This window comes from Bubalus bubalis, chromosome 3 (assembly GCF_019923935.1).
Source record: "Bubalus bubalis isolate 160015118507 breed Murrah chromosome 3, NDDB_SH_1, whole genome shotgun sequence".
NCBI lineage: Eukaryota > Metazoa > Chordata > Mammalia > Artiodactyla > Bovidae > Bubalus > Bubalus bubalis.
This window is the reverse complement of record NC_059159.1, coordinates 63,745,569-63,770,027: the sequence shown is the minus strand read 5'-3', so window position 1 is coordinate 63,770,027 and position 24,459 is coordinate 63,745,569. Positions and strand designations below refer to the sequence as shown.

Sequence of the window (24,459 nt, the reverse complement as noted above, 5' to 3'; positions counted from 1 at the left end):
GGGTCCTTGCTGAGTCTCCTCTCGCCCTGAGCGTGTCTTCCCGGGCCTACCTGCGACCACGAGCTCCAGGCAGAAGGAGTTCTGCCCCGCCCGGTTGGTGGCCACGCACGTGTAGATGCCGGCGTCCCGGGCTGAGACGGGCTCGATGACGAGGGAGTGCACGCCGTTTTCCCGTACCAGCATCTTGTGGGCGCTGTCCTGGCGCACTGGCTTGCCATCCAGCAGCCAGGTGAGATCGGGCGTGGGCAGCCCACTGACCTGAGGCAGAAGGGAAATGCACATGAGTTCCTCTGATGCCAAAATGGGTCGCTCCATCCACAGGAGACAGGCTCTTAGTGTCCGCCCTGGTTCTCTTCTTAGCACAGACAGGTTCACTTCTAAACACCTCCTCCAGGGCAACGCGGAGGAGAGTGAGGTGGGGTCCTCAGGGGGTTCGGTGTAGAGTCTGAGCGTCACTGCATGGGGCCCAGGTTCAGTCCTTGGATGGGGAGTTAAGATCATTCTTTAAAAGAAGCAGATGTTTTTTACACATTCACAGTTCCCTACGGCTTCCCCGACAGCTCAGCTGGTAAAGACTCTGCCTGCAATGCAGGAGACCCTGGTTTGATTCCTGGATTGTGAGGATCCCCTGGAGAAGGGACAGGCTACCCACTCCAGTATTCTTGGGCTTTCCTAGTGGCTCAGCTGGTAAAGAATCCACCTGCAATGCAGGAGACCTGGGTTTGATCCCTGGGTTGTGAAGATCCCCTGGAGAAGGAAAAGGCTACCCACTCCAGTATTCTGGCCTAGAGAATTCCATGTGGTGTATAGTCGTCCATGGGGTTGCAAAGAGTCTGACATGACTGAGCGACTTTCACTTTAACATATAAAACTAAAATTAATATTAACCCCTTGGTATCACCTGATTAAAATAAAATTTTCCCTTTTGACTTTGTATATGTATATTTATGTTTGTATTCATTTTGGTTCTATAACTAAAATGTCATTTTAGAGGTGGTCTGTGTGAATTCTTACAGACCCACGATAAATACACGCATATAAACATACACACTGACATCTGCGTACTTACACTGTGGAAAGAATTATGTAGCAAATGATGCGGCTGACAAGGGATTCATCTCCAAAATTTACAAATGGCTCATGAGGCTCAGTATCAGAAAATGGAGAAGATCTCAACAGACATTTCCCCAAAGAAGACATACAGGAGGCCAAGAGGCACATGAAGAGATGCTCAACATCACTAAATATACTGGAGAAATTAAAACTAAACTATTAGAGAAAGGCAAATAAAAGATATGAGGTGTTACCTCATATCAGTCAAAATGGCCACTGTCAAAAAGCCTACAGACAATAAACACAAGGGTGGGGTTAGGAAAAGGGGACCCTCCTAAGGTGCTGTGCAGGTGGGGTGTCATGGGAGCAGCCCCTGCAGGGAACTGTAAGGAAGCCTCTTTAAAGTGTTCAAGTAGAGACACCACATGGCCAGCAGCCCACTCCTAAGGGTATATGTGGAAAAAGAAGGAAAAAAAACAGAATTCAAAGTGTGTGTAATAGTGCACTATTTACAACAGCCAGGACATGGAGGAGACCTAGCCATCCCACGACAGGCGAGTGGGTGGGTGACGGGCCAGGGCATGGAGGAGACCTAGCCATCCGACGACAGGTGAGTGGGTGACGGGTCAGGGCATGGAGGAGACCTAGCCATCCCACGACACCTAGGTGAGTGGTTGACAGGTCAGGGCATGGAGGAGACCTAGCCATCCCACGACAGGCGAGTGGGTGACGGGCCAGGGCATGGAGGAGACCTAGCCATCCCACGACAGGTGAGTGGGTGACGGGCCAGGGCATGGAGGAGACCTAGCCATCCCACGACAGGTGAGTGGGTGACGAGTCAGGGCATGGAGGAGACCTAGCCATCCCATGACACCTAGGTGAGTGGGTGACAGGTCAGGGCATGGAGGAGACCTAGCCATCCGACGACAGGTGAGTGGGTGACAGGTCAGGACATGGAGGAGACCTAGCCATCCAACGACAGGCAAGTGGGTGACGGGCCAGGGCATGGAGGAGACCTAGCCATCCCATGACAGGTGAGTGGGTGACGGGCCAGGGCATGGAGGAGACCTAGCCATCTGACAACAGGTGAGTGGGTGACGGGTCAGGGCATGAGGAGACCTAGTCATCCCACGACAGGCGAGTGGGTGACGGGTCAGGGCATGAGGAGACCTAGCCATCCGACGACACCTAGGTGAGTGGGTGACAGGTCAGGGCATGGAGGAGACCTAGCCATCCCACGACAGGTGAGTGGGTGACGGGCCAGGACATGGAGGAGACCTAGCCATCCCACGACAGGTGAGTGGGTGACGGGCCAGGGCATGGAGGAGACCTAGCCATCCCACGACAGGTGAGTGGGTGACGGGTCAGGGCATGGAGGAGACCTAGCCATCCCACGACAGGTGAGTGGGTGACGGGTCAGGACATGGAGGAGACCTAGCCATCCAACGACAGGCGAGTGGGTGATGGGTCAGGGCATGGAGGAGACCTAGCCATTCAATGACAGGTGAGTGGGTGACGGGTCAGGGCATGGAGGAGACCTAGCCATCTGACGACAGGTGAGTGGGTGGCAGATGTTCATAAACAATGGAATATCACTCAGCCGTAAAAAGGAATAAAACTGGGTCATTTGTAGAGATGAGGATGAAACTATACAGTTTATATACAGTCTGTTACAGAGTGAAGTCAGAAAGAGAAAAACAAATACTGTATATTAATGCATATATATATATAAAACATAAATATGGAATCTAGAAAAAGAGTACTGATAAGCCTATTTGCAGGGCAGGAACAGAGATACAGGATGCAGAGACTGGACTTGTGGACACGGGGAGAGCAAGGAGAGAGTGTGATAGACAAACTGAGAGTAGGAGTAACATATACACACGACCACGTGTGAAACAGAGTCGGGGAAGCTGCTGTAGAGCACCGGGAGCTCAGCTCGGTGCGCCGTGATGACCTAGAGGGGAGGGATGGGGGGTGATAGGAGGAAGGCTCAGGAGGGAGGGGTCAACATGCAGTCACAGGAGAGCCACGCTGTTGCAGGTCAGAAACACAATGCTGTAAAGCCATTATCCTCCAATCATAAAAATAAAATAACAGAAGTGATACATTTGCATGATCAGATATGATTCAGCCACGAAAAAGAAGGAAATAATGCCATTTGCTGTAACCTACCGGGGGATAATCATAGTAAAGTGAAGTAAGTCAGAAAGAGAAAAACAAACATCATGTGGTTATCACTTACAGGTGGAATGTGGGAATGGATACCAATGAACTAATTTACAAAAGTAGAAGAGATGTACAGACTTAGAAAAACAGACTTATGCTTACCAAAGGGGAAAGGTGGGGTGCGAGGGGTAAATTAGGAGGTTGGCACTAACGCGTACATGTAAATACATAATCAACACAGACCTACTTTATAGCAAGGGAGGTGTACTAAACATTGTGTAAAAAACCTATATATGGAAAAAACCCCTAAGATGAATATCTACATTTATAACTGAGTAAGATTCTGTATACCTACAACAAACATGACATTGTACATCCACTTTACTCCAAATACATACATACATATATATATGTTAAAGTTAAAAAAATTAAAGAAGTAATGAGACACAAGTTTTTGGTGGCTTCTTGTAGCACAGATCAGATCAGTCGCTCAGTCGTGTCCGACTCTTTGCAACCCCATGAATCTCAGCACGCCAGGCCTCCCTGTCCATCACCAACTCCCGGAGTTCACCCAGACTCACGTCCATTGAGTCAGTGATGCCATCCAGCCATCTCATCCTCTGTCGTCCCCTTCTCCTCCTGCCCCCAATCCCTCCTAGCATCGGAGTCTTTTCCAATGAGTCAACTCTTCACATGAGGTGGCCAAAGTACTGGAGTTTCAGCTTTAGCATCATTCCTTCCAAAGAAATCCCAGGGCTGATCTCCTTCAGAATGGACTGATTGGATCTCCTTGCAGTCCAAGGGACTCTCAAGAGTCTTCTCCAACACCACAGTTCAAAAGCATCAATTCTTCGGTGCTCAGCCTTCTTCACAGTCCAACTCTCACATCCATACACGACCACAGGAAAAACTATAGCCTTGACTAGACCAATGAATGTCTCTGCTTTTGAATATGCTATCTAGGTTGGTCATAACTTTCCTTCCAAGGAGTAAGCGTCTTTTAATTTCATGGCTGCAGTCACCATCTGTAGTGATTTTGGAGCCCAGAAAAATAAAGTCTGACACTGTTTCCACATCTATTTCCCATGAAGTGGTGGGATCAAATGCCATGATCTTCGTTTTCTGAATGTTGAGCTTTAAGCCAACTTTTTCACTCTCCGCTTTCACTTTCATCAAGAGACTTTTTAGTTCCTCTTCACTTTGTGCCATAAGGGTGGTGTCATCTGCATATCTGAGGTTATTGATATTTTTCCCGGCAATCTTGATTCCAACTTGTGTTTCTCCCAGTCCAGCATTTCTCATGATGTACTCTGCATATAAGTTAAATAAACAGGGTGACAATATACAGCCTTTGCGAACTCCTTTTCCTATTTGGAACCAGTCTGTTGTTCCATGTCCAGTTCTAACTGTTGCTTCCTGACCTGCATACAAATTTTTCAAGAAGCAGGTCAGGTGGTCTGGTATTCCCATCTCTTTCAGAATTTTCCACAGTTTATTGTGATCCACACAGTCAAAGGCTTTGGCATAGTCAATAAAGCAGAAATAGATGTTTTTCTGGAACTCTCTTGCTTTTTCCATGATCCAGCGGATCTTGGCAATTTGATCTCTGGTTCCTCTGCCTTTTCTAAAACCAGCTTGAACATCCGGAAGTTCACAGTTCACATATTGCTGAAGCCTGGCTTGGAGAATTTTGAGCATTACTTTACTAGCGTGTGAGATGAGTGCAATTGTGTGGTAGTTTGAGCATTCTTTGGCATTGCCTTTCTTTGGGATTGGAATGAAAACTGACCTTTTCCAGTCCTGTGGCCACTGCTGCGTTTTCCAAATTTGCTGGCATATTGAGTGCAGCACTTTCACAGCATCATGTTTCAGGATTTGGAATAGCTCCACTGGAATTCCATCAACTCCACTAGCTTTGTTCGTAGTGATGCTTTCTAAGGCCCACTTGACTTCACATTCCAGGATGTCTGGCTCTAGGCCAGTGATCATACCATTGTGATTATCTGGGTCATGAAGATCTTTTTTGTACAGTTCTTCTGTGTATTCTTGCCATCTCTTCTTAATATCTTCTGCTTCTGTTAGGTCCAAACCATTTCTGTCCTTTATTGAGCTCATCTTTGCATGAAATGTTCCTTTGGTATCTCTGATTTTCTTGAAGAGATCTCTAGTCTTTCCCACTCTGTTGTCTTCCTCGATTTCTTTGCATTGATCGCTGTAGCACATTTACACTCTAACTTACAAACCCAAAAAAGCACGTCCACTAACGCACTCCAGCTTGACACCAGCACTACCCACAACAGCCAGGACAAAGCAGCAGCCTTGATGTCCATCGACAGAGGAATGGATAAAGAAGATGTGGTACAGATATACAATGGAGTACGACTCAGTCATAGAAAGAAGGAAATAAACGTCAGTTGCCATAGCCCGGGTACATCTAGAGATTGTCATTTTAAGTCAGAAAGAGAAAGACATATATGATATTGCGTGTATATATATATATATACATATATATGGAATCTTGAACAAAATGATACAGACGAACTTATTTATACAGATGAACTTATTTATAAAGCAGAAACAGACTTACTGATGTAGATAATGGATTTATGGTTACCACGGGAGAAAGGTAGGGCTATCCAGGTAGCTCTTATGGTAAAGAACCTGCCTGCCAATGCAGGAGACATAAGAAAACTCAGGTTTGATCCCTGGGTCAGAAAGATCCTCTGCAGAAGGAAATGGCAACCTGCTCCAGTATTCTTGCCTGGAGAATCCCATGGACAGAGAAGCCTGGTGGGCTATAGCCCATGGGGGTTGCAAAGACTCGAATACAAGTGAAGTGACTTAGCACCCACACAGCAGGGAGGGGATAAATTGGAAGATTCATATGGACATATAAACAGTAGTATATTTAAAACAGATAACCAACAAGGACCTGCTGTATAGCACAGGGAACTACACTCCCTAAATGGGAAAAAAACTTGAAAAGATACATGTGTATCACTGAATCACTTTGCTGTACATCTGAAACTAACACAATATTGTAAATCAATTATACCCCAATGTAAAATGAAAATAATAAAAAAATAACTACTCTGGAAAATAAACTCCTGTTAAGAATTCTTTTATCCTTTTTAAACATTTCTGTAAGTCCAGAGTAAACTCTTAAGCGCCTCACGTTTATGTTCTGTAATTCCACAGATAACCAGCAGAGGGAGCGGAAATAATTTCATGAAACATTCATACTTCTGAGCTGAAATTTAAACTTAAGGTCAATTAAAGGGGCAAAACCAGAGAAGAGAGACACAGAACTGGGGGGAGGTTGGGCACACGCACTCACCTTGCAGTCCATCCTGCAGAGCCTGCCTTCCTGCACGGTCAGATCCCCGGGCGCCTGCAGGAAGTGCGGGCGGAAGAAGCGCTCCTGGATGGGCTCCCCTTCGTCAGCACTGTCTCGGGACCTTGAGCGTGGCCTTCAGACCAAGAGTCAACATACGGGAGATGGGGGTGGGGCGGAAAGATGATACGGAAAAACAGACCGATAGACGGCAGGTCATTCTAGGGTCCCAGTCTAAACACAGGGGCAAAAACATCATTTCCTTACCTGCTTACCTGATCCCTAATCTCAACCGTTTACACCATAAAAAAAGTCAGGAGGCAAAATCGTGTTTCATTTGGGAGTTTAATCCTAACCCTTATGACTAGTATAAATCATGAATTGGGAAATGGGAAAAAAATAGGTTAAAGATAGTTTTAAAATATTTTTAAAGTTGAATGAGAACTGTATGAGAATTAGCAGCTCATTTACTACAAAATTTTTCAGTATCAATAACTATAACTTTCCACTGTGAGTGAAAGTTTATAGGAAATCAGAAGTTATTTTTTTTTTTAATTAATATATTTCTAATAAAATTCCTTTTCATATTAACCAGGAAAACAAGTGAATTTTTAGGCAGGTCTAATGCATCCGTTAAAATTGTGTGAATCTCCCAGATTTTGTGTATCTTTCTTGTTTTTGAGTATGTTTCTAGAGGCACCTTTAAGAGTAAAATGATTTAAAGTGATTGCAGGGAAGATGTAATAATCAAAGGGCAAGATGTTCAAACTAATTCTGCCAGTGATCATCAGGAAGTAAGTTATGAAACACTTAACTAGAAAAAGCAAAAGCAAAACAAAAGAATTAGTATAATGGGCTAGAATTATCCACCCTTCAACATAGAGTTCACATATCAGATCTAGTTTATGAGCACAATGCTCCTCCAGGAAACTGCTTCCCATGTGACCCACGAACAGCTGAAATGTACTGAAGGCCCGGGAAAAGCAGATGGACTTGCTCAGCTGTGCTGTGCTCACAGCTGGCACAGGTGGCGCTGTGCGAGGGTCCTGCCCTGGAGGCCAGCATCACAGCTGCGAGCCCGAGGCCTGCAGCTGCCTCCCAAACACTGGCAGAGGCCTTGGAGGGTGGACCTGCTCGTTATTTCTGCTCCTCCTGCAGCTTCTCTGGCGTGCCCTCCCCTGCCTCTGTGGCCCTCCAGGACCCAGTCCACCTGGAATCCCCTGGCAGGGTCCCCAGGCCAGCAGCCCAGAAGCTCCTTTGAAGCCATGCCCATCACTGGGCACCACACGCCCCGCCCATGCTTGCATGCCCCGGCGGCTGCGGGTACGGAAAGTGTCCAAAATGTGACCAGTCTGACCTTGAGGTCTGGGTCTCGGGTAAACTTGTGCACTGAGTGACGAGAGCACAAACCTTCAGGTGCGAGGTGGTCACAGGCAACCAGAGGCCCGCCTTGAGGGCGGCGGTGAGGGACGTGCAGCCGGGCCTGGGCACACCCGTGGTGACGTGGCTGCCACACAACACGCCTCCTGGCTGGCGTTCCCACCCCAGCCACAGGGAGCCCCAGGCTTCCCCACACGTGCCCACTCTGTCGGCTCCCCACAGTGCAGATGGTGCTGGGTTTAGGAGCCAGCGAGACCCCAGCAACACCCGGGAAGGGCACAGGACGTACCTTCTGCCGTGAGGGTGTCCGGCCGGCGGGCGGGGGCTGCGGCCTCTCTGGTTCACGGCCTGGACCATCAGCCGCCCTGTGCAGCTGACGCGGCCCTGCGGGGACAGGACCACAGCGGTGAGCGATGCCTGGAGCCAGCGCGGTCTCCTCAGGCCCATGGGCCGTGCCAGCGCCATCCCCCGCCCGCCCCCCAGGACTCGGTGTGTGACTCCACATTCATCTGAAGCACTTGGATAAGAAGGGCCCCCTCCGACGCTTGGCTCGGCTTTGTTTCATCTAGGATGCCGTTTAAGACAACGACCCCCTGTGAATTAACTGTCACTTGCCAAGGTCTCCCGAGCCCATGAACATTCTTCCCATGAAATGAGTGCATTTGAGATTTAGGAACCAGAAGCAAATCCCTGAAACATGAGGGTCAGATGATAAAGGATAGTTAGATAAGCTATCTAATGAAAAACTATATTTTATCTTTAAAACATTTTTAATTTGAATTATAGTTGATAGGTCTACAATCACCCTGCCCAACACACCCAATCTCATCTGAAATACAGTGGACTTAACATTAGTTTCAGGTATAAAACACGAGTCAACGTTTTTGTTGCTTATACCCCGTCTAAAGTGGTGACAAAGCATGGCGGCACGCTCTACTGTATCTGTCAGCAGAAAGCCTGACGCGTGCTGTCCTAGGGGCATGCAGCGGTGCTGAGGGGCCCGACTACAGGAACAAAGGACCCAGGGGCTGCAGCTTCCTGGCCCAGGCTCCTCTTTCTCCCCGTGGCTGGCAGAGCAGCAAAGCAGATTCTCTCCTCCACTTGCTCCTCTCAAGGCCCAGGAACACGAGCGGATGGACTTCTAAACTCTGACGACGACCGAAAGGGAGGAGCCAGGGCAGGAACCTGAGAAGCGGACTAATCATTCATTCTTGTCCTCGGTGAATTCGAGCTCCCAGCTGAAGGGCAGCCCTGTGTGCGCTCATGTCACGGTTGACCACTGAGCCCCACAGTCATCCCAAGTGGCCTACATACGGGAGGCCAGAGCTGAGGGTCGCATGCGTTCGCAACTGCCTTCTGAGTTCCCCTGGGAGTGGGCTGAGAGGGGAGAGGAAGCTTGCGGGGGACACAGAAGGAGGTGCCACAGCCGGGTGCAGGGAGGGGCCCTGCACGTCTCCACACAGCCTGCACGTCAGGCCCCAGGCCCCAGGAAAGGCACGGACTCACACTAACAGTGCAGACAGGAGGGTGAGGAGGCCCCAGGAGGAACAGCTGCAGGGAACACACAGCTCGCATGGCTCTGAACCACGAGGAAGAACCCTCCTTCACTGAAGCCACCACACCCCTGAGTACCGTGCAGCGCGCTTCGGGAGGGAACGACTCCCGCCCTGCACCAACTGCGTCTCAGGTTCTGGCCATGTGACAGGAGTGCTCCCATGCTGACCCTGGCACACCCGGGGACTCCCCGACACAGCCTCACATCTGAGAATCACACTGACCCATCCCCCGTGTACTTGAGTAGGTGCACGTGCCTAGGAGAGCCTGTTACAGATAGCACAGCTGAGGAGTCACCGTGGCTGGTCTAACAGGTGGACGTGGAAGCCCCGTGGTTCTTTCCGGAGCTTGAGGACAAGAGCTGTGCGTGCACACAGATAGTGCCCCTTGTTCTCAGGACAGGGTTTCCCTACTTTCTGCTCTGCTGCTTCATCACAGGCTCTGGGCCCCCTCAATGCTCTCTGTTCACTTTTAACTGTCTTATTAACACATGAAGGAATAACAGAAGTGAATGCGTGAAGTGAAGCTTGGAAGGAGCCAGGAAACCCTGTAACGCTGAAACAGAGTCCATCAACAAGCCAGTCTTTTGAGTGTTAACTCTGCTGCCCACAGCTCTTCTGTTCCTACCAAGTCCTCGGCTGAAAGCTGACACAAGTCCCAAGTGTGAACTCTGAAGGTGGTTCTGGGCAAGATGCCCAGAACCATGAGGAGCATGTGATGCCTGGCAAGGCTGGTTCTTCACCTGCTGTGCAAACAGCATCTGCCTGTCCTTGCTCACAGAGTCTAACTGAGGGCCCAGGGCTCAGGACAGCCAGCCACTTGGACACACAGCACAGCTGGAGAAAGCACAAACCACAACGGCCATTCCAGCCCCGGGCAGGACCAGGGACCTAGCAACGCAGAAGAGCAAAGCCAAACATCTGGGTCTGCATTCTGCCGTGAGTTCAGGAGGCATGAGACTCAGCAGAGGCAGGGCCTGCGGTCCCAGTGTGGCACAGGGGGACATGGCGCAGCCCCTCCTGACCTCGCTAACCCCTCGGCTGCTTGTCTCCTGGGAGCCGCCAGGCAGGGATGCTCTCTGGTGGAAACCTGTCAACAACACCTCACATGCCTCTTCTTCCCGAAGACCAAGCAGGTGGGAAAGTCTTCTACGAAATAAACTGCTGGCCATGTTCGCCTCCCTCTGTGCTTCTCGCCCCCTCTCGTGGCTACTCTTAGGACACTGTCAGGAAAGCTGGGCTCAGGACTTCGCTGTGGCCAGGGGCTGAGACTCTGCGCTCCCAATGCAGGGGCCTGGGTTCCATCCCTGATTAGGGAACCAGATCCCACATGCCACAACCAAGATTCTGCACACTGCATCTAAGCTCCATCACCCTGCATGCCTCAAATAGACCCAGCACAGCCAAATAAACAGACTAAAAAGGAAAAGTGGGCTTCTGGTGCCCTGATGTAAATGGTCACTCCCCATCTCTTTGTCTCCAAGAGGTAAAGCATGAAGAATCAGAGGAGGTGATCTATAGGGCGTGGCCGGCTCTTCGCTGAGGCAGCAGAGCTCAGGGCCCCAGGTTGAGGGTGGGGGCCTCCTCCTGGCCCTGGTGTGGCTCCCGCCAGCCAGGCTGTGGTGGTGGTGGTGGGAGGGGGTGGATCTTTAGCTAAGCCCCATTGCTGTCCCAGATCACACCCTGGTTGTGGTGAAATCTGTGGGACCTCAGTTCAGTCTAATTTTAACACTGCTGCAGTAAGGTATTTTTAAGTGACAGTGTAACCTTAGGAAAGGATAACGCTGTTTGCAACACTGTATGCACTCGTAGAAGTGTGCAAGGGCTGCTAAAAGTACCTGGATCATTTAGTAACACTTAGCGTTTCTTTCAAAAGAAATGAAATATAGAATGATACAAATAGATCAGAGATTTTTTTTTTTAAAAGGATGACTTGTGAGCTATCTCCATCAGTTACCTAATAAAACTGTTAGCTTTCTTTTTTAAAGGACTGTGTTATTTACAGGCTTCCTTGATAGCTTAGTTGGTAAAGAATCTGCCTGCAATGCAGGTAGACCCTGGCTCGATTCCTGGGTTGGGAAGATCCCCTGGAGAAGGGAAAGGCTACCCACTCCAGTATTTTGGCCTGGAGAATTCCATGGACTGTGTAGTCCATGGGGTCGCAAAGAGACGGACACGACTGACTATGTGCTTTCTGTAGACTTTGTAAAGTACCCTGTCAAGTGTTTAAGGCACAAAACCACTTCTTACACATGTCTGTGGATCCAGTACAGTTCCTAACATATACAAGATATTCTCTAAAAAAGAATTTGCAGGCTTGAATTGGAACCTGGTAGCCAGTAGCTGCCTACTAAATTTTAAGTAGTCAATTACTTTTTTGACCCTAAATCTAAAGGCCAATACAAGAGAAAACAAACCCAAATCCCGAGTGTTCTATTTATATTCTATCAAAATTATAATTTGTCTACTTATAGGTTATTTAAATTCCACTGAATTAAGTGTGTGTGTATTTCTTCTAAATATTTAATTTTTGAGTCTTCCTACCACATCCTACACATACCCCTCACTCCCCTCTCCTGGGAATGTTATTCTACATGGAATCATGTGGTTTGTGCATCTATTTACTGGCTCATCTTCTGTCTCGGGACCTCGTCCTCCCTTGAACGGCAGCCCCACACCCCAGGAGAGGTGTGCACAGCAGTCTCTTGACATTGTGGAAATAAATGGTGCACCTCTGTGCATCATGCACACAAACGTCTAATGGAGTAAACAAACACTCAGGAAAGGAAATCTCTCTGCTGGGAAACCAAGCTGGACAGAGGACGTGTGGGACCAGTGCCCCACCAGGCGAGCCGCCTCCGGGGACCGCACCAGTGCAGAGCAGAGCCAAGGCCACCCACGCTTCCCACCTGAGGGTTCGCGGCCATGACTGTGTAATTGCCGTCGTCCTCCAGCGTGGAGGCCGCGGTGTGCAGGGAGCAGGTCCCGCTGGGGTCGCTGCGGATGCTGTAGTGATCGTTCTTGGGGGAGATCTGCTTTCCATCCTTAAACCAGTAAATCTGCGGGAGGAGGCAGAGAGAAGGTGAGGCCTGTGTGTGTAGAGGGGGTGGGGGGCTGCTCTGAGCTCCTGCGACGGAACAGGATACCTGGGCAGGACCTTGACTTCCGAGGGACAAGGGGAGACAGCAAACAGGCTAGTTCTATTCTAGCTTCAGAAATCACACGTTCTCTTTCTTTCTAGAAGATGTACAGGGATTTCCCTGGTGGGCCAGTAGCTAAGACTCCTGCGGGAGGCCCAGGTTCAATCCTTGGTCAGGGAACTAGATTCCACTTGCCCCAGCTAAGATCACAGAGCCTGCATGTTGCAGTTAAGACATGGTGCCGCCAAATAATAAAGTAAGAAAAATGTATATTTTAAATAATAAATTAAAATAATATTAAAATAAGATATATTAATAATATATTAAATTATTAATAAAATATATATATATAAAAGACATACATAAGCGGCATTTACATTCATTCATTATTTACATGGAAGACAGTGATGACTTCTCAGCTGGCATCACAGTTTTCTTTTTGCTTCTGTTTTCAAATGTCCTAAGTGAACATGTATTACTTGTAAAGGTAAAAGCATTATCTCAAGATGAAAAAAACCTGACCCTGAAGTCCAGTCAATTCGTCTGTGTCAGACAAACAGAACAGGGTGAGAGGGCGGGGTGGGGGGCGCAGGTGGGGGGCACAGGGTTGAAGGTTACAGTCCACCAGCTCTCCCCACTATGTTAAACACAGCAGTATTTAAACGTACTAATTTTCAAATAATACTTGGAGTGATAGAACATTGTGAAAAATACAATAAAAGTACATCTTGATTAGATAGAAATGTTCTAAATGGTCAAACCATCTCTTTTACAGGTCCCTCCTCCCCTCTCTCACCTTTAAGCAAGATCCCAGGTCATCGGTTTCTCACGTTTTGGTGGTTATATCTGAGCTGGTCATGAACTTCACAGCAGAAGAGAGGCCACAGTGATGGTCACAGAGCCGCAGCCCCAACACAGTCAGTACACTGTGTCGGTCGGAGGAAACGACCGCCTCGCTTTTTAAGCAGGATGCGGTCCCCTCCGTTCTCTGCAGCCCAGGGCACTCCTAACTGATTCCCAGCAGAGGAAACCTACTTCAGAGCCTGCCGTAAAATGACCTTGCTCCTGCATGTGCATCACCTGGCAAGGTGAGACGGCAGCTGGCCTTTCACTGATACTCCTGTCAAAGCCTCTGAATCTGAAAAACCGTTCTTAAAGCTTCTATGTCTAAGACAGGAAAAGGCTAGAAACAGACTACACGAAGTAAGTGCACCAACAACCAGGGTCTGGGAGCTGCAGCTCTTCCCTCCCTAGTTTCTATGGAAACTATGTTACCAATATTACCAGTCTCCAGAACCTAAAAGTTCACCATAGAAACAGACTAGTAACTTTGAGTTCTAAAAGCTAAGTTACCTACAGGCTGACACTTCATAATTATCATGCTCTTACTGGTTGGATTACTTCCTGGAACAAAGAGGCTCTGATCAGTATATAATTTATCCCTTTCACATTCTTGCTGCTATGCCAGTTCTTTAGAATTCTTTTTTCCCCTTTAATTCTACTTTTCACCTGTATTATACTTAGTAGACAACTTTCAAGAGAGAATTAAGAGACGTATTGTGCTGAGCTGCTCGGTCATGTCTGACTATTCTCGACTCCATGGACTGCAGTCTGCCAGGCTCCTCTGTCCATGGGGATTCTCCAGGCAAAAGTACTGGAGTGGGCTGCCATGCCCTCCTTCAGGGGATCTTCCCGACCCAGGGAATGAACCCAGGTCTCCCGCATTGTAGGTGGACTCTTTACCATCCAAGCCACCAGGGAAGCCCAAATTAAGAGACAGCGCCAACATTCTACCAAGACTGCTCTGAGACAAAAACAGTGTGAACTAGAACTCCGCTTCAGTCTTCTCATGTTTCAAGGGAACAAGCCTGTCGAGGGCAGAATATCCTGGGAGAGTGTCAAGGTGGAGCTTCCGTTTCTCACTGTGCCTCCTACTGTCTTCTCTCCAGTCCTAGGGAAAAGTGCAGTCCTGTGTGCTGTTCCGTGGGGCCGTGAGCGGTGATCCTAGTCTCTGTCTAAAGAGAGGGCCACCTGCCACCCGGTGTCCCCGTGTGCCTGTAGGACAGGGCTCTGGCTGGGCCAGCCCCCGCTGTGGTACTCCTGCCCCCTCTGCCTCTGTATACACACGAGGCCTTGGCTTTGTGGATTAAACATGATTCCCATGGGTAGTGGCAGCTTCGCTCCTCTGTACAGTACAGAGCACAGGTGGGGTTTAAGTTCAGGCCTGGCTGCCACAGCCCTCTGGCCTTGGGAAAGCTTGTCAACCTGCTGGAGCTGAGCCTGACCCTAACCCTGCACCCTGGGTGTCACAAGAGTGACTCCATGTGAGTGAGAGACGGGAGGGTATGAGGCGCTCCTTGCCAGTTACTCTCCTAGTCTATCTGTCCTGTTCTCTTAGGTCCCATTCTATCCTACCCTATTCTGTTCAATCCTGTCCTAGTCTAGGGGCTTCCCTGGTGGGTCAGACAGTAAAGAATCTGCCTGCAATGCAGGAGATGTGGGTTCAATCCCTGGGTTGGGAAGATCCCCTGGAGGAGGGTATGGTAACGCACTCCAGTATTCCTGCCTGGAGAATTGCACAGACAGAGGAGCCTGGCAGGCTACAGTCCATGGGGTCACAAACAGTAGGACACGATTGAGTGACTGACACTTTCACAGTTTCAATTCCGGCACTTGTCCTCCTACCACGCACCCTGCAGGCTGGAAGCCAGACCCAAGCTCAGGGCACGCAGCTCTGAAGAGGCTGTGTCTCCACTCACCTTGGGCTTTGGGTTGCCGGCCACTCTGCACGTGAACGTCGCAGGCATACCCTCAAAGATCTTGTAATGCTTCAGCTTCACCTCAAAGAAGGGGGCCACTCCGCTCTCCACAGACGTGTCCCCAAAGGGTGCCTCGTCCCCTGACTCCTCCACGGGGGACCGCTCCAGCCGGTACTCGATTTCACTGATGAGCCTCTGCTCGCAGCTGGAGACCTTGTACTCCTGAGTCAGACGGAGGGGCTGCGTCACCGACTGGGCCCCTCGTGGTACACACTGCCCCGCCGGACTCAGCCCCTCTCCAGTCAGGCTCCCAGAGGACAGCGACGTGTTTACTACAGAATTCAACGAGTCTGCACTCCAGTCACTCCCACATGAGACAAAGAACGCCGGGAAGGACGTGTGCTGTTTCAAACCATCCTCAAGTCCTATCAACCGAAAAACACCGCAGCCACACAACTAGCAGAATGAGTTTCTTTCTCTTCTTTCTTAGAACGGGAAGAAGGAACAAAAAAGGCAACAGTTCCTCCTAAACTGCTCATAAGGGTTAAGCACTGACGCCACGCTGACCCATCCCTGTCTGAGGGCGGGCGCCTCCCAGATGGGCAGCTGAGGCTCACTTGGCCTTTTCTCCAGCGGTGATGGAGACATGCTGCCTTACTTCCTTCTGACAATCCTCCCCACCCAGCTTCCAACTTTCCCTCAGCTCCCCAGCTCTGGGCAACCATTCTCCACCTTCTTTAAAAGAAAAAGAGGTCTGACAGTCCAGTCTAATATGTGGTTAAAAAAATAGGCATCAAGTGCCCGCCAGCATCCTCTGGTAATGAAGGGGTACCAAGAGACCTCTTGCTCATGAAGTATAGAAAAGAAAAGGCAGCCCATTATGAGACATTCTCTATTTAATATTAAATGAAAGGTTGTTTCAAACAAGGCTTCCTCTTACTCACTCTTTAACAAACAGTCTGGCGTGGGGCTTCCCTGGCGCCCAGTGGTTAAGACTTGGCACTATCAGTGGGGGGCAGGGTTCGAGCTAAGATGTCACACGCCACATGGCACGCCCCAAAACCCAAAAAAGTCTGTTGGCTTGAAGGAAGAAATTCAGCAGTATGCATAAAACTGCAGGAAATACTCAAGTTGCTTTGTCTAACTATTATCAAATTAATCATTTAAGAATTAGCTCTTTTTTCTCCTAGAAAACTTTTAACAAATGGGAAACTTCTCACGATTTAAAATTCAGAGCGTTCATAAAAGACAGAATAAAATTCAAGTCTGTAAATAAATGACGTGACAAATCACACTGCAGTAACTCTGTGCATCTGATACTGAATGAAAACAGACGTGGTGAGTGTATCAGTAACGAACGTGTGGCAGGAAGTACAGACACACAGGAACATGAGGGAGAACACAGAAAGCGGACACGGAAGGACTGGGAGGAGAAGAGAGGTGAAGGCGACCTTTTGACCGTCCAGAGGGCTCTCTACAGAAGCGCGAGATGGCCAGGGGTCCTGAAACAGCAGAAAAGGAGTAGTGAAGCCCAGTAAGAGAAGCGGCAAGAATCCAACCAGATTTCTAGCTTTAAGGGAAACTCTGGTGGGAGCAATATTTAACACAGAAAAACTAAAAGATTTTGGAGGTTGATCCATTTCTCAATAGACAGGAGGAAGAGTTTACGTGATCCTTTAAACTTGTGTTCTAAAGTTTTCTTTTATCTTAAAACTATTCAGTATATAAGGAGACTCCAAACAGAACCAGTGGAGATGATAATCAGCTCACAGCAAATCCATGAAGGATTCTGGTGTTAGCAGGGGACAAAGCAGATTCCCTGCTCAATGCTGATTTTTAACTACATTTGTGAAGAAAAACATTCTTTTCTGTACATAGATACTTCACCTGGATGAGATATTAAGAATGTAGTTGAAAATAGTCATGAGTGATTTCACATAATTTCAGTGAACGTATGTTCCTCCACACAAGCCTGTTTTGCATTACAGCACAGGACAGGGAAATCAGAAAGATACTTGAAAGAAGAGAAACTAATGGATAAGACAAAAAGGACAGGTGTCATCGACGGAAATAACTCCATCACCCCCTCAACACAGGGCACGCTCACTAGCCGCTGGCCAGAGGCAGCCTGAGACCCACCCTCGGTTCTGCACAGAGCTGGCCCCAGGACCGGGTCCCCAGAGAGGCTGGGGGTGGCGGGCGGAGAACACTCTGCTCTCCCGGGAAGCTGGGAGGATCGCATACCTGGTTGGCCGCCTCCTCTTCTGGCTCCTGGACGTTGAAGACAGTCGCACTGTCGGCACCCAGCAGCCGCCGAGCCATCCTTTCTTCGTAGGTCAACCTCTAAGCAAAGAAGCCACACGAGTCAGAAAAATCACACTGCTGCCGCGCTATGAGAACACGAATGCAAAGAACAAACGGGTCTGTGGTTCTCTGGGACTGCTCCTCTCCACCTCCGGACGCCTGTGCAGACAGGAACCCTCTGCTCCCTGTGTTCACCTGCTCCCACTGCCCCTCCAGTCCTGACCCTGTGCTGAGAGTAGGGTGACCCATTCTGAGAGCCATCAGCTAACAGAGCAGACTGAAGGTGAGCACAGCAAGCAACAGGGCAGAAGTCACCTAAAAGCGCGTGTCCCGTATTTATGCCTAATGATAAATATGAAGACAAAGACCTTTACGTAACAAGATGTTTTCTACAGGACGTGTAAGGTCATAGCTATCACAGGCTTCAGAACAGCTCCGAGCCTGGGAAGGGAGTCCGAGGCTGGTGGGCAGTGCTGCTTCGAGAGCTCTTCTGCGGGGCCAGGCACGGGGGTGAATGCAGGCAAACACAGGAAGTTGTGAAGGCTGGCTGCACACGCTGACCTAGAAGAGGGGCTGGAAGTGGCCTGCTGACCTGACACCCACGGCCTCGAGCCTAAGGGGAGACTGCTCCCAGCGAAGGTGGTGAGGCTCCTGCATTCAGTGACCAGGGCTTTGGGCTGAACACAAACCAAAAGGCCCACTTATGTTTGGTCTGATGGGCTGATGGGTGCCCTTGAGTGCTGGCTCCAAAACAATCATCAGCCCATTCATTGGGGCATTTTAAAAACAAGCTTTTGATTCAAAATAGAGAATAATTAGTAACGCAAAATAAAAATTTAAAAAAATGTGTAAGTTATTTCAGATGAGCTTCCAAACTTCTGAATCTAGACACAGACTCTCCTAGAAACTCTCTAATCAGGAAAATATGCTGGGTAAACCGCTGCTTTCCAGTAATTGCTGGTTTTAGTCCCAGCGGAAACCGGGAAGAGAAGCAGGACGCATGCCAAATGGCAAACAGAACTGAAGTTCCAATGACCTTGTTTTGGGAAAAAGGGGCTGAGGATGAGGAGGTGGAGGAAGGCATCTGTGGCACAGGGCAGCTCGTCCACATGCTGTTGTTTAATTTTCTCACATGAGTTAAAAAATCATGGATTCAGTTTTCAGACAGTTTTATTTACCTTTTTAAACGCCTGCTCTCGTAAAAAGCCTTCCTAATATTTGGGGAGGGCGGCCTGGAGCCACCCCATTCTTCTGGAGTGGAAGCATCACTCAATATTCAGGCCCACGTCAGACACACTTGCCACCGCCAGCAGCCAGACTCACTCACTGCTGTGTTTCGGAACCACTCGCTGCGCCGTGTGAATAAAGTCCATATATGAAGACGCCAGAAATGCGGACAGAGTCACGTGCAGCATCAGGAAAAAGCTGTTTGACAGTCACATTTTCTAAGAACAGAAACCTTACTTGTCCTTTTAAAATTCTCAAATGTGGAAATGTACGGAAAATACTGGAAATGTCATTCATTGCTGAACAAATACAAATAATATATATGTCTATGCAAAAGAGATATATGACATATATATGTAACAAATATAAATACATGTAGTGTAATAATAATAGCTTATAGAAATCTATTCTTTTAAACCAAGAGATATTAGTTCATAAGGAATATTTAAACAAATAAACAAAAAAACCTTGAAAAAGCCTTTACCTGGCTTGAGAAAGATCCCATAAGTCATTGTTTTAATCTTTCAAAGGCTCTGGTTGACAGAGCCAGGGAAAACTTCCAGAATGTGTTCATTTCCACATGCAACCACTTGTTTCAGGGAGAAGATATTTCCCCTGTGTGAAAATCTCAGTGAGGTGAGTAACGTGAGGTCTCTTTAGCATGTCAGTCTTCCTCAGCCCCAGTAACTAAGATCAGTACCCAACCCCCTCCTCTGGGCCCCAGCCTCCCAACCCAAGCAGTCTGTGCTCACATCTTTATCTATCAGGGCGGGATAACTGCAGTTCCTAGAAAACAGAGTCAGCACGCAGGCTTTCCCCTCTGGAGAAGGTGCTGAGGGAGACTTTACACAAGAGGCCCCTCTCTGCTTCTACTGAAGAGCCAGGCCAATGCCCCAAGTAAACCACATGGGTCACTGGCCCCCACCTAAGAAATCTCATTTCCTAGACTCGTTTGCCTATGCCCTTCAGGAACTCGGACGTGATGAGGGGCAGTGAGCCCAGGAAATAAGCCAATACCTGACAAGGAAGCACTGCGCCCATGGAGGAGGCACCTGTGTGGACTGTCTCCTCGTCTATCTACAACCCGCAGCCTCGGAACAGTGACCACTCCCTTCCAGAACTGAGCTGAGCTGCCCTGAAAGACCAGGACAAGTGTGGTAAAGGAACCCGCACCTGGAGAGTCTAGACCAGATTGGCATGGTCTCCTAAGGTGTGCGGCCTTCTCTGCAGAAGCAGGGCAGGGCAGGGCACAGAGCCCAGAACTGAGTTCCCATCCACTGCCTCTGGGCAGAGACAGACCATGGGCCACAGCCCCCAGCTCTACCCTCCAGCGGGACAGGTTCCCTCTCTCTGCCTCCCACCCAAGGACTCACCAAGCCCAACCCTGCTTAGCTTCCAAGCAGGACAAGCTCGGGTGTGATCGGGGCAGTGTGGCTGTAGACCGTCCCTTTTCTCTGTAGTGTTGGAGGTCCTCGCTGAGCTGTGGCCTCAGCCTTCCTGCCCCCTCTACCTCCAAGCTGCCGTATTCCCCCCAGCCCCCAGGAATGGTTCATGGAAGGAGGCAGCAAAGCCTCCCCCGATGTTCTCCCCTCCACAGGCTAACATCAACCCGGAGAGGCGCGTGGGGGCTGGGGGGGGGCTACACCAGGTGTGAGGATGAGGCTCCAGCCCTAAGGCTGGTGAGGGCTGGCTCCAGGGACTGCCCCTGCTCATCATGTCCCCGCCGTCTACCGCCCCCTACCGGCTGCCCGTTGTTCAGCAGGTCCTCCTTGAAGCGCAGCTTGCGTTCCAGGTCCTGGATGACCGCATCCTTGGAGCCCTGGATCTCCTCGTCGGAGGCCATCCTGGCAGGTCTGCTGGCCTTCTTGGGAAGCCCCCTGTGGGAGAGCACACAGCAGAGGCAGGGTCAGGGTTTGGTCCAGCAGGCACACCCAGCCCAGTACTGGGGGCCTCCGGCGGGCTGTCCACCCTGGGCCCACACCCCTCCTGCTGGGTGTGGACCAGTGACACAGACACAACCGCTGGCACACGCTGGCGTGTCATGGGGTGAGATGAACACCGAGGTAGAAGAGGCAGCAGCAACATGTGGCACCGTCTGTATGCAGACCTGGGTTTCTGCCACGACAGGGTGTGACTTTGGGCATCAACCGTGACTATTCATTGAAAAGACGGACTAATGCTGAAGCTAGAGAATAAATCTAAATCACAGAACACACCTTGCGGCAGGAATTCTAGGTGGGACAGGAATGGATGCAGGCCGGGAGGGGATGGAGGAGGGATGAATGGAAGAGGACCCTAGGATGCTGTGTGGAGCCCCTGGAGCCTGCCAACACTCCTGCCAACCCGCTGGTTGGGGCCTTGCTCCATTCCAGGCACCAGAGCAGACTGTGCATCAGCCTTAAGCCACTATTCTTGCGAAAATCGGCTCCTGCAGTGGCGGTGGGGAGGTGGTGCTGCCAGGCAACAGGAGGGGAGGGTCCAGGTGGAGCTGGACTGGGAGGACTTTATCATAGAGGGGCGGCAAGAGCCAGCCCGGGGGGTTGGCGGAGCACCCTCTCCGTTTAACAGGGAACCTGTTTGTCTGAGACTATCTCGTTTGGACTAATTACTAACCTGATTTGGCAAACACTAAGAAATTATGTTAAAACCTGAGCACAGACTAAGGCTGAGGCTCTAAGGTCAGGGAAAAAGCAGGATGCAGCATCTGCCCCCAATGTGACACCCATCGACTTCCGAGGAGCAAAGAGCCACTTCTCAGGAATAAAAACGTGTCTGCTGACAGAGATGCTTTCCCTTCACAATGGTTTGTACAATTAAAAGTTAAGACATCTCTTCAAAGTTACCCAAACCAGCACTCTTCACCGCGCCCGGGAGCCAGTAACAGCCCCGCCCGCCCGGGGTGCTGACCTGGCGTGCACACGGCCCTGCCCCGCGTGTGCGCCAGCGACAGCACGACCACCGGCCCCAGTGAACAGTGCTCGCGTGCTTGGGGTAGGAACTGCCTCCACTGGAGACGCTCCGCTGGCTGGACAAGTGTGTCTGTAATCAGCTTGGGGAAGGGCGGTGACCCCACGACCTCGGGAAGGAAAGTGGGGAGGGACTGGATCCACAGAAATCCCCTAAATCCTGACCCACATGAAGGCCGTGGGCTGTGGGGAGGCCGTCCAGCCTCCCTGCCTCCGTGGTCCGGTGCTGCTTCTGCCCTCTGCCCGGCCCTCTGTTGCCCAGACATAAGATGCAAAACCACATCTCCACAGACTGTTTAGAAGCTACTCTTTTACGGATGAGAACAAGACGATGCTAAACACAAAACAACAAAAATAGCCATTAGTGCAAATGATGATTAAGAAAATAGAGGTATCTGATTTGCTGTACGGCTCAGGAAACTCCAACAGGGGCTCTATATCAACCTAGAGGGGTAGGACGGGGTGGGAGATGGGAGGGAAGTTCAAAAGGGAGGGAATATATGTATACTTACGGCTGATTCATGTTCAGATTTGACAGAAAACAACAAAATTCTGTAACGCAATTATCCTTCAATTACAAAAAAAGAGACAGGCAACTGCCAGGTGGAGAACTCAGTACCTGGGAGGGGCTTGTGCCAGTGCTCAGAAGTCACAACCACTGTCTGTGTTCACGACGGTCTGAGAGAGCACATGGGCAGCAGGGGAGATTCTTCTTACACCTAAATGAGGACTGATGTCACTCCTGGAGGGGTAACCCAGGCCAGGGCTCAAAAGGAATGAGCTCCCATTTTTCAGAGGGAAGACAGAGTAATTAATGTCAACATGAGTGGCATACCAAGCTTGGCATCCAAAACTGCCCCCCAGGAATTCTATGGTATATGCCCTCTGGTTCCAAGGGGGTACAGGTGTGACCACTCTGCCTGTCTGGCTTTGAATACTGTGTTAGCTCCTGCACCCCCAGGGCCTGCTCTGAGTCTTGGTCAAGAGAACTCACTGTTGCCTCTCGTGGCTGTGCAGGAAAACTGCACAAGTCACAAAACAAGGATTGGGATGGACATGCACATACGGCCATGTAAAACGGATGCCATGTAAAATGGATAACCAACGAGGACCTGCTGGATAGCACAGGGGACTCTGCTCAATGTTACAGGGCAGGCTGGATGAGAGGAGAGTTTGGGGGAGACTGGATACATGTATACGTATGGCTGAGTCCCTTTGCTGTCCATCTGAAATTCTCCCAACATTGTTAATTGGCTGTACTCTAATATAAATTAAAAGCAACACTAAAAAAATAAAATAGAGATATCTGAAATTTGCATCTACGATTTTGGTATCAGATAGGCAAAGAAGCACAACAAAAAACCAACCAAACTAACGGATTCCTACTTCACAGAGTCACTTGTCATCAGTCTACTTACGGGCACTTGACACACATGGCAAAGCTGTCCAACCAGACAAACAACAGGTAAGTGAAGCCGAGTCTGCTGTTACAATCACTACAAGTGCCCCACGGAACATAAACAAGTAACTGAAGAGAGTCAACCGACCAGGGTTGGGCAGTTCCTACAAATTCAAGGATGCCAACTGGTCATGGCAGCCCTGAAAGGGACACTCCAGTCTTGGGCAAATCGGAACGGATTTACTTGAGTTATTATGATGGCTAAAAAGTTACTTTTTCATTTTTAATTCAGAATGCAAACCAGTGATCCCACAATTTTGCAGAGGAAAAAATGTTCCAAAGGTCACATGTATCAAACCAAAAGAAAGAATTCTTTAAGTGTGTGTGATTTTGCAATAGGAAATTTGTTGCAGACAAAAGGGTGACCACACAACTGTGGCTTCTAGGCTGGCATAGAGCTGGAGGCCTGGGATCACCATTGAACATGGTGTCGGAGGGCCCACCTCCCCACAGCCATAAAATCAGAGTGATGTCCCCATTAGCTTTGAAAAAATTGCAGGAGCTGCTGGTCTCCTCTCTGCTAATAATTATAGAATACCATGACTCCATATGAGTAACCATGACAGACGCTGCTAAGAGGTAAGCACTTCTGTTACTTGAGATGAGCCCTTAAAACTGTTGAATACAAGGGAATTTCAAAGTTGGAGATCAGAATACACTACTATTTCTGCCTAAGATGGTAAAAGGTGTGACACTGCCCCCTTGTCCAAGGTGGTGGTAGACTCATCTTTCATCAAATTCCAACCGACAAATGTTGTTGTTGTTCAGTTGCTGAGTCCTGTCAGACTCTGAGCCCCACTGACTGCAGCGTACCAGGCTTCCCTGTCCATCACCATCTCCCAGAGTTTGCTCAAACTCATGTCCATTGAGATGGTGATGCCATCCAACGATCTCATCCTCTGTTGTCCCCTTCTCCTGACCTCAATCTTTCCCAGCATCAGGGTCTTTTCCAATGAGTCAGTGCTTTGCATCAGGTGACTAAAGTATTGGAGCTTCAGCTTCAGCATCAGTCCTTCCAATGAATATTCAGGACTGATTTCTTTTAGGATTGACTGGTCCAAGGGACTCTCCAGAGTCTTTTCCAGAATCACAGTTCTAAAGCATCAATTCTTTGG

At 49.3% G+C, this 24,459-nt stretch overlaps 1 protein-coding gene across 9 annotated transcripts in view; it reads right to left on the bottom strand.

Moving 5' to 3' along the window:
- Window positions 1–24,459, bottom strand: part of PALLD (palladin, cytoskeletal associated protein) — a 368,664-nt gene that overhangs the window by 5,489 nt on the left and 338,716 nt on the right. For 5 of the 9 annotated variants that reach the window (XM_025281296.3, XM_025281294.3, XM_006061825.4 and 2 more), the window contains 8 exons: window positions 20,661–20,796; window positions 17,633–17,731; window positions 16,840–16,890; window positions 15,389–15,610; window positions 12,399–12,548; window positions 8,226–8,320; window positions 6,560–6,692; window positions 51–258 (listed from right to left, as the gene is read on the bottom strand). In XM_025281296.3, coding sequence (XP_025137081.3) covers window positions 51–258; window positions 6,560–6,692; window positions 8,226–8,320; window positions 12,399–12,548; window positions 15,389–15,610; window positions 16,840–16,890; window positions 17,633–17,731; window positions 20,661–20,796 — 1,094 coding nt within the window. Of the gene's footprint in view, window positions 1–50; window positions 259–6,559; window positions 6,693–8,225; window positions 8,321–12,398; window positions 12,549–15,388; window positions 15,611–16,839; window positions 16,891–17,632; window positions 17,732–18,060; window positions 18,086–20,660; window positions 20,797–24,459 lie in introns of those variants that run through there. The other 4 variants (XM_025281295.3, XM_006061826.4, XM_044939673.2 and 1 more) reach the window with 3 other exon arrangements.